Raw genomic sequence first — 10,785 nt, 5'->3', positions numbered from 1 at the left:
AAACAGGGAATTATAGTTTCAGGGTTGGGGAAGGTGGGAGAAATGTGGGAGGAAAAGGTGGATTTGAGGTGGTAGTGGCTGAGGGATGAAGCCGGCGTAATTAGGCAACTGGAACTGGCTTAACCCTTTGCCGCCCTGTTTTTAGTTTTTGTATTATGCCTCTTGACACCCTCTTCTTAGTGCCCCAAGGAAGTTGGATTCTGGAGAGAAGAGAGTGACAGGATCCCTGTCTTTTCCCCTTCCCTTTTTTCCTTCTGGTTCTTCTGCTTCCCTTAGATCTTCCTGTATGTCCTCCATTCCTTTCAACTCTGCCTTTTCCTCACAACGTCGTCTCCCCTTCTGTAGCTCGATTTTTCCCTCCTCAAAGCTGGCGGCTACCGGCATCGCCTCCTTAGAGTGAAATCATGAAGGTCGTTAACCTAAAGCAAGCCATTTTGCAAGCCTGGAAGGAACGATGGAGTGACTACCAATGGGCAATCAACATGAAGAAATTCTTTCCTAAAGGAGCCACTTGGGACATTCTCAACCTGGCAGGTCTGAAGTGAAATGGGAAAGAAGGAAGGGAGGGATAAACCCAGAAAAGTTGTAACCACTCAATCTTTGTTCTTCCCCATGCAGAAGCACTGCTGGAGCAGGCCATGATTGGACCATCTCCCAACCCTCTCATCCTATCCTACCTGAAGTATGCCATTAGCTCCCAGGTAAACTGCCCCATCTACTCTAAGGAGTGAGAGATTTGAAGGTAGAAAACTCAGAATGCAATTAACAGTTCACACTTTCTAGGGGATTTAATTTTAACAGATTGCTTTTCTGAGCCTCAGTTTTCTCATAAAAATAATTCCGAAGTGAACTAGTTGTTAGAGGAGCTCTGGTGGCACAGTGCCTAAGATATTTGATTGCTAACTGGAAGTTGACAGTTCAAAGGAGAGGGAAGATGGGACAGTCTACTTCTGTAAAGATTTACAGCCTCTGAAATCCAATGGGGGTTGCTATGAGTTGGAATCAACCTGATGGCGGTGAGTTTGGTTTTTAGTTGGTTTTTAGTTATGGAAGGAGCTCTGGTGGTGCAGTAGTTGAAGCATTTGACTGCTAACCTAAAGATGGGTGGTACAAACCCACCAGCAGCTCTGCTGGAGAGAGATGAAGCAGTCTGCATCTGTAAAGATTTATAGCATTGGAAACCATATGGGGCAGTTCTACTCTGTCCTTTATGAGTTGGGATCCACTTGATGGCAGTGCATTTTAGTTGTATGGAGTCCCTGGGTTGCCAGCGGGTTAAGCTGAAAAAGTGTCAGTTTGAACCCATCCAGAGGCATCTCAGAAGACAGCCCTGGCGATCTGCTTCGGAAAGGTCACAGCACACACAGTTGGAATCAACTCAGCAACAACTAACAACAACTAGTTCACTTTCTCTCTCAGTATTTACCAGTGCTAATATGTGCCGGATAGTGTGGTAGCCCCTGGGGATATAGCTGTGAAAAAGACCTTATGTCACACAGCTGATCCCAGTGGGTAATGTTAGCTGCTGTCAGGTTGGCCTCTGACTCACGATGACCCCATGCACAGTAGAATGAAGCACTGTAGACTAAAACCCATGATGGGTTGCTGATTAGACCATTGTGATCCATCGGGTTTTCATTGGCTGATTTTTGGAAGTAGATCCCCAGGCCTTTGTTCCTAGTCTGTTTTAATGTGGAAGTTTTGCTGAAACCTGTCCAGTGTCATAGCAACATGCAAGCCTCTACTGACAGATGGGTGGTTGGTGCACATGAGGTGCATTGGCAAGGAGTATCTGACTCAGGTCTTCCTCGTGGAAGGGAAGAATTTCACCAGTGAACTACCAGTGCCTCTAGTGAAATAAGCAGTCAGTCACAGGGTGAGTTTATGAGATAGGTTAGGGCAGAGTGCTCTGGAAGTTCATGGGAGGAACACCTAATCCAGTCTGAATAATCAGGGAAGGCTCTAGGAATGAAGTGATAATTTAAGCCAAGACCTGAATGTTGAATAGGCGTTAACCAGGCAGATTGATAAGAGAGAAAAAAAAAAATCTTAGGCAAGGTCTGAGAGGCAAAAATCACGTGATGTTTAGGAACTGTAGATAGTTTGGTGTGGCTAGATCAGTGATCCTCTGCCTTTTCACACCCTTTTCATACTCAGGTTACTGAGACCTCACAGAGCTTTTGTTTGTGTGTATTTTATCTGTCCTTGTTTATGATTTTTAAAACTAAAATGGAGATACTCATTAAAAGTAACAAGACTAAACCTATTACATGTTAGTATAAATAACAATGGAAAATAACCATATTTAAAAAAAATGCTCATAAGGAAAGTAACATCGTTTTACAAATTTACAAACTTTAATGTCTGGCTTAATGGAAGACAGCTGGATTCTTCTATCTGCTTCTATGTTCAATCATTGCAGTATGCTATATTGGCTGAATTACATGAAAATGTGGAACCACATATTAGATACTTGGTTTGAAATGGGAGGAGTATTTTAATAAGCTTTTCAGATAACTGGATATTCTTTGATATTACACTAAAATTCTACAGGTGATGTGAAACTGTATCAATGAACTTGTTATACTCTGTTACATTAAAATTCATTAATCTTTGTCTTTCATTTTAAATGGATCTTATATTCATGTGTGTGCTTTTTAACATGACTTTGTTATGTTACTGGATTATTCCAATATTCCAATTATTAGCACATGTCGTTATACAGTATCATTACATGTCATGGAGCCTCTGGGAAACTCCACTGTACAAATGTGAGAGACTAAGCATGAAAAAGGCAAATGACATCTTAGTAATAGTTTGAAAAGAGTTTTGATCTCTCAGACCCCTGGAAGGGGTCTTGGGGACCTCTGAGGGTATCTGGCCCGTACCTTGAGAATATCAAGTTCAAAGAGGAGACTGGTTGAGAGAGAGAGAGATTAGGTCGTAAAGGACCTTCTCTGTCTAAAGAGTTTACACTTTATTCTAGGGCTCAACAGAGCTACACCCACTGACGCTGAGTCAATTACAACAGAATAGAATTGGCTCATAGAGTTTCCACAAATCTTTACAAAAGCAGATTGCTACATTTTTCTCTCACAGAGCAGCTAGTGGATTTGAACTGCTGACCTTTTGGTTAGCAGCCAAATGCTTTAACTATGGGCCACTAGGGCTTCTCTTAGGGCAATGGGTAAGTATTTATTTCAAGGGTTTTGGAAAAATAGTGGGATAGAATTTGCTCTTTTTTTTTTTTTTTTAATTAACATACAGTAAAGTGCCCAGATCTTAAGTTCAGTTCCATGAATTTTAACAATTGTATACCCATGTCACCAACATCCAAAATAAGATATAGAATGTTCCCATTCTCCCAGAAAGTTCCCTTGTGCCCCTTTCCAGTCCATTCCCCCTCCCACAAGCACTAAATAATTTCTTTCACCACACGTTGTTGTTGTTAGGTACCGTCGACTCTGTTCTGAGTCATAGCAACACTGTGTACAACAGAATGAAAATGCCCAGTCCTGCGCTATCTCCAAAATTGTTGCTAACTTTGAGCCTACTGTTAGAGCCCCTGGGTCAATTCATCTCTTTGAGGGTCTTCCTCTTTTTTGCTGACCTTTTTGCTTGACCAGGCATGATGTCACCATAGATTAGTAATGTTTATATTTTGGATTTTAGAATCATATAGTATATACTCAATATATTTTGTCTTTTGTTTAACATAAATATTTTTGAAATTCATCTATGTTGTTGCATGTATCAGTAGTTTATTCTTCTTGCTGAATAGTATTACACAGTAGACGCATAGTTCTTATTTCATTTTTCTTCTTGGCATTGTGTCTGCTTTCTATGTTAGCACATACTGATTCACCTTATTCTTTTCATCTGCTGCATATGTTCCATATGTACTGTAATTTAACAATTTCCCTTGTATGGGCATTTAGGTTATTTATAATTTTTTTAGTTTATAAGCAATGCTAAACCTTATGTTCACCTCTCTGCATATTGGAATATTTCTTTAAGGAAGATACTTAGAATTGCTGGTTTGAAGAGTATACACATATTATGGAAAAGAAAGAGACCTTGTATAAGTAAAGCACTATCAAAGAACAAAGTAGGAGGTCTCACACTCCCGGATCTCAAAACCTACTATACAGCCACAGTAGTCAAAACAGCCTAGTGTTGATACAACAACAGACACATAGACCAGTGGAGTAGAATTGAGAACCTAGAAATAGATACATCGACCTATGGTCAGCTGATTTTTGACAAAGGGCCATTAATTCATTCATTAAATGGAGAAGAGATAGTCTCTTTAACAAATAAATGGTGCTGGCAAAACTGGTTATCTATTTGCAGAAAAATGAAATAAGATCCATACCTCACACCACACACAAAAACTAATTCCAGATGGATCAAAGACTTAAATGTGAAACCAAAAACTATAAAGTTCCTAAAAAAAATAGGGGTAAATTTAGGGACTCTAATATATGGCAAAAATAGATTATCAAGCATAACCCAAAATGCACAAACAGCAGAAGATAAACTAGATAAACTAGATAAACTGGGACCTTCTGAAAATTAAATTTTTATGTGCTTCAAAATAAATCTCCAAAATAGTAAAAAGAGAACCTACAGATTGGAAAAAGAGTACACACATATTAAATTGTAGTAGATCCTGCCAGTTGCCCTTTATGGTGTTTGACAGTATTTCAAACACTGAATAGAATATTTTTAAATTTTCTCCAGAGAAGTGAAATATTACATCTTGTCTTAATATGCATTTCCACAATTGTATAATTGAACATGTTTTTCATATGTTTATTGCCTTTCTGTATATCTTCTGTAAATTACTTATGTACCATATTTTTATGCAAATAACATGCCCCTTCTGCAAATAACACATGCCTTCTGTGTTTGCTTGCCAACCACTCCCTCCCCCAGGAGATATTTTTGTAAAAGTGCTGTGCTGTTTCTTGTTTTTTTTAAACAGAAACTTGTAAAAAAAAAAAAAAAAAAGGGGCTGCGAAGGAAGGGATTGGCAAACAAACCTAGAAGGCGTGTGTTATTTGTGTAAAAATAGGGTATGTTATCTACCCACTTTTCTATTGTTTGCTCATTTTCTCATTGATTTCTTTGTAATAGCTTTACTGAGATATAATTCACATACTGCATGATTCACTCATTTAAAGTGTACAGTTCACTAGTTTCTAGTTGTACAACCATGACCACAATCCATTTTGAACATTTTCATCATCCCAAAAATAATTCTTACTGATTTTTAAGGTCTTTTAGTATAATCTAGCTTGTAATTCATTTTTTTTTTCTTTTTCTTTTTTATTGTGATTTGGGTGAAAATTTACAGAGCAAATTCACTTTCCATACAGCATTTCACATACACTTTGTCTCATGACATTGACCACAGTTTACCACAATGCAACAGCTCTTCTTCCACTTCCTCCCGACAGTCACCTCTTCCCTGTGTCCATCACTCCATGCACCCCTGCCCCCTGAGCTATCTCCCTGTGCATAAATAGCCCATCTTTCTCCCATGATTGTTCTCTCCAAGCAGTGTATTACCTCAGGTAAATGTTCAACTCCTACGCCTGTCTTTTGCTTGGCTGGAAACCACAGGTGTGGGTTCAATTCCAGACCTGAAGGGCAGCTAGGGACCATAGTCTCAGTGGTTCTGCCAGTCTCTATCAGATCAGCAGACCTGGTCCCCCTTTTTTTTTTCCCCCGAATGCTTTTGAGTTTTGTTCCACATTGTTCTCCCTCTCTATCCAGGGTCTCCTACATAGATCCCCCTCCGAGTGGTTGACAGTGGTAGCCGGGCACCATCTAGTTTTTCTTTTCTCATAGTTGTATAGGCTAGCTTGTGATTCTTATTTGTTATGTTTTAAATTTTATTCCTGTCACTTTTTTTTTTTTTTTGCCTTTTGTATGATTTTTTTCTTAGCATGAAGAGATTTTGAATGTTTTTGTTAAATTTATGTATTTTTTTCTTTATGGCTTTTTTCTTGTGTAAAGACTTCTTTGTTTCAAAGATCTAAATATGTTCTCTATTTTCTGCTAACACTTCAATTTTGGTTTTATATTTTCTTTTTTTTTTAGTCTGTCTAGAATTATTGTGGTATGAGGAAATAGATCCAAATTTATTTTTCCAAATAGAAATTGGCCCAGCTACCTTTATTGAATAGACCATTCTTTATCATCTCCTAAGTTCTCATATAGAAAAAAGTTTATTGTTTGACTCTTAGTATGTTTCATCAATCTATTTCTCTTTTTTACACCAGTAACTCACTGTTTTGATTACTATAGCTTTATAGCATGTTTTTATAAAATTTGATTTATGTTGTTGAGAATTTACTTAGCAAAACATATACCAATTCAAGAGTTTCTACTTGTACAATTCAGTGACTTTAATTATCTTTGAATTGTATAACCATTCTTACCCTCCTTTTCTGAGTTGTTCCTCCCCCATTAATAGAAACTCACTACCCCTTAATGTTCCTATATAATCTTTTGAGTTGCTGCTGTCAATTTTGGTCCCATATAGATAGTCCTTAGAAGAATGTAATACTCAAGGCAGACATTTTTAACTAGTTAAGGTAAAGTATTATTTGGTTTTAAGTAGACTTCAGAGGATATTGTTGGTATAAGGATAAAGATTATCTCAGGCCAAGGATTTTGGGGTTATTAATCCAGTATCCATGGATTGAGAAAGTCTGGATTCCATGAAGATTTGAAATTCTGTTCTGCATTTTTCCCCTTTTGATCATCTTTGATATCAAAGATTCTTCTACAGAATCTTTGATCAAAATGTTCATTAATGGTAGTGGAGTACCATCTAGTCCTGGTCTCATGTCAAGGGAGACAGTTGTTCATGGAGGCGATTAGCCACAGATTCCATGTCCTCCTTTTGTTCCTGACTCTCCTTCCTCTGTTGCTGTAGGTGAATAGAGATCAGTTGTTGTACCTTGGATCGCCACGTGTAAGTTAGCAAGAATCCAGGAACTACACAGTGAATTAGGAGTTAGAAAAATAGCCCTAAACACGTGATTAGGCCAAGTAACTGGGATGCTCCATTTTTATATATTTCATATATTTATATATTTTAGTATATTTTCATATGTAATTGAGCAAGTGTTTGCTTACTTATTTTATTTTTCAGAAGTTTCTTGGCTGCTTTCAGGCATTTCCTCTTCTAGATAGATTTTACAATCAACTTACGTTCTTTTAAAAGTGCTGTCTATTTTGATTGAGGTTTCCTTGAGTTTGTAGATTAATTTGGGAAATTTACAGATCAGTTTCAGGGTGGTCATGCACTGTAATTTGAAGAATGAGTTGGAGAGAACTAAGGCTGAGGTAGGGAGACCATTTAGCCTAGGAGTTGGCACACTTTTTAAGTAAGGACCAGATAATAAATAATTTCCTTTGTGGGTTGAAGGTCTCTTTCACAACTACTTAACTCTGTAATTGTAGTGTAATTGCAGCTGTAGACAGTATATGAACAAATGGGCGTGGCTGTGTTTCAATAAAACTTTACAAAAACAAATGATGGGTTGGATTTGGCCTGCAAGCTGTAGTTTTCCAACCCCTAATTTAGGTAATTCAGGTGAGAGATCATGTTGGCATAAACTTAGACAGTGGCAGTAGGAAAAAAAAAGATGAATTTAGTAATAATTTAGGAAGTAGCAGTTAGAAGATGAAGATGGTGAAAGAAAGGAATAAGTAGAAGTAGAATAGGACTGTAGCATTGACATATGCATGAGGGGTGAGATGACATGTTTGATTTTGGCTTTGTTAAATTTAAGGCGCCTGAGTGGGCTGTCAAAGGGAAGATACTCAGTAGGCAGTTGACCATACATATCTAGACTAAGAAGGGTAAGTCTGGACTGGAGATACTGATTTAAGAGTCATCAGTTTCAGATGGTAATTGAAACTGAGGGCCTGGGTGAGATTGCCCAGAGAGAGTAGAGAATGAGCCAAGAAGTGATTGGAGCTAAATTCCTGAGGAACCAATCATATTTACAGAACACATTGTAGGAAGAGAATTCCTCATAGGAGTCTGAAAAGAAGGAAGAGAAGGTTGAAGAATGAGGGACTGTTTTTGTGGTGTCAGATGCTGTCAAGAGGTGAGGTAAGATCAGGATGGAGAACTATCCATTGAGTTTAACAATCAGGGTTTGTTGATAACGTTAGTGAGCTGATTCTTGGGGTCCTGGGGACTGGAGGGCATGAAGAGCAAACGGAAGGTAGAGAAGTAGAGACGGTGAGTGCAGAGAATGCTCTTATCTGTGAAGAGCAGGGGGAGAGGGTGAGGGTTCATGGAAATGTGGAGTCTGTGAGACATTCTTTTAAAAACAGAAGAATCTTGAGATGCATAAACTGTTGGGAAAAGCATGAGGGAAAAAGAGGCTGAAGAAACGGTGAGAGAGAAATAAAAGCACACACGAAAGACCTTTGTGGCCTGCAAATTGCCATGCAAAGTTAGTAACTTCCTCTAGTCAGGAGGCTCTTTGGTCCAGTGTTGTGCATGCAGAGGACACTTAGGAGGAGTTAGGGGTGTTGAATATGAAGAAGAGCAGAGAGGATTAGGGAGCAGCTGTAGCATCACTGTCAGGGACGCTGGGTCTGAGTGAGGCATGTGCTGTGGGCCACACAGATGGTCTCTACCTCTGGGGGCTTGTAGTGCTTTAGAGCTTGTATGTTGATAGAAATATTAACTCTGGAATAGGTTGAATCCTGCCTGCTGTGAAAAACAGCACACCATGTGGAAAGTATTTTTAGGTCCCTGGAGTAGCAGTGCTTTATTGAGACAGTTAACAAAAATTTACTTAACAAGATTCTGAATGTGAAGACCAGAAATTCATTGGAACTAATGTAACTCCTCAGAACATACAGAATTTGAGGTTTCTATTCTGGTAGTTTGGGGGTCAGTTTCTAGTGGGAGCCTGTGGTATAGTGGTTGAAGCAGTAGACTGCTAACCAAAAGGTCAACAGTGTGAATCTACCAGCTGTTCCATGAGAGAAAGATGTGGCAGTCTCCTGTAAAGATTTGCAGTTTTGGAAACCTTATGGGGCAGTTCTACTCTGTCCTAGTCACTATGAGTCTAAATGCACCTCATGGCAGTGAGTTTGGGTTTGGTTTTTTTGTTTTGTTTTGTTTTTAGTGGGAACATTCAACTCCCCCTACAGGTTGCTATCCAACAAGGTTCAGTTCTCTGCCAAGATCTCACTATGGGGACATCAGTTATAAATAAGCAAACACTGCCCTGGAACGTTACGGTCATCCTGCCTGGGCAGGCTCCCAACTCTCTGATGACTGTCAGACACGAGCTCCAGCTTCACAGTGTATCCCGCTGATGGTGGTGCTAAACAGTGATTGTATATTTAAGTCTGTGTTTTGCTCCTGTTCATCCAAGAATACTGGTTAAAGATGTCTGAACAGAGAGCAGTCCGTTTACTTGATGAAGAAACTATACATGGAATTGTTGTGTATGTAAAATTTACCATTCTGAGCTCATCGGGGCTGGCTTAGCTTTCTTCTTAAAGCTTTGGGGACTGCCACTCCTCTAGCAGAGATGGCCCAGCAGGCTGGTGATTATGCTGACAGTTTCTGTCATTGTATTCTGCTTTTCTGTTTTGGTGTATTTTGTCTCTGATTTTGAGTGCACCATACCCACCAGCCACTCCTCGGAAGGAAGGTTGGGCGATCCTACTTCCGTAGTGATACTGCCTCGGAAACCCAAGGAGGGGTCGCTATGAGTCGGGGCCGACTCGACGGCAAACAATAACAACAACAACAACAACATCATAACTATTTTATGTAGTATTACTCATAGTCAACAGCATGTGATAATTATGGATAACAGTATGAAGAATAGGAATTCCAGAACACTTAATTGTGCTCATGAGGAACGTGTACATTGACCAAGAGGCAGTCGTTCAAACAGAACAAGAGGATACTGTGTGCTTTTAATCAGGAAAGGTGCGTGTTAGGGTTGTATCCTTTCACTATACTTACTCAATCTATGTTCTGAGCAAACAATCTGAGAAGCTGGACTATATGAAGAAGATATTGGAGAAGACTCATTAACAGTCTATGATATGCAAATGATACAACCTTGCTGGCTGAAAATGAAGAGGACTTAAAAGCACTTACTGATGAGGATCAAAGACTACAGCCTTCAGTATGGACTATACCTCAACATAAAGAAAACAAAAATCCTCACAACTGGACCAATAAGCAACCTCATGATAAATGGAGAAAAGATTGAGGTTGTCAAGGATTTCATTTTGCTTGGATCCACAATCAATGCCCATGGAAGCTTCTTGTTGTTATGTGCCGTTGAGTCATACCTGACTCATAGCGACCCCTCCTTGGGTTTCTGAGGTGATATCACTACAGAAGTAGATTGCCCCACCTTCCTTCCAAGGAGTGGCTAGTGGGTTTGAACCACCAGCCTTCTGGTTAGCAGTCAAGTGCCTTAGGCACTGTGCTACCAGAGCTCCTGCCCATAGAAGCAGCAGTCAAGAAATCAGATGTTGTATTGTATTGGGCAGATCTGCTGCAAAAGATCTCTTTAAAGTGTTAAAGGGCAAAGATGTCACTTTGAAGACTAAAATGAGCCAGACCCAAGCCATGGAATTTTCAATAGTCTCATATGCATGTGAGAACTGGACAATGCATAAAGGAGACTGCAGAATTGATGCGTTTGAATTGTGGTGTTGGCAAAGAATATTGAATGTATCATGGACTGCCAGAAGAATGAACAAATCTGTCTT

At 39.3% G+C, this 10,785-nt stretch overlaps 1 protein-coding gene across 1 annotated transcript in view; it reads left to right on the top strand.

Moving 5' to 3' along the window:
- The first annotated feature begins 404 nt into the window (after positions 1-404).
- MED24 (mediator complex subunit 24) overlaps positions 405-10,785 on the top strand; it is a 28,265-nt gene continuing 17,884 nt past the window's right edge. The window contains exons 1-2 of the mRNA XM_042781081.1: positions 405-534; positions 619-701. Coding sequence (XP_042637015.1) covers positions 405-534; positions 619-701 — 213 coding nt within the window. The remainder of the gene's footprint in view (positions 535-618; positions 702-10,785) is intronic.

The sequence above is a fragment of the Orycteropus afer genome, unplaced genomic scaffold (genome assembly GCF_000298275.1).
Source record: "Orycteropus afer afer isolate SDZICR_OR568_19922 unplaced genomic scaffold, OryAfe1.0 scaffold00085, whole genome shotgun sequence".
Classification (NCBI taxonomy): Eukaryota; Metazoa; Chordata; class Mammalia; order Tubulidentata; family Orycteropodidae; genus Orycteropus; species Orycteropus afer.
This window is presented reverse-complemented; position numbering and strand designations above follow the sequence as displayed.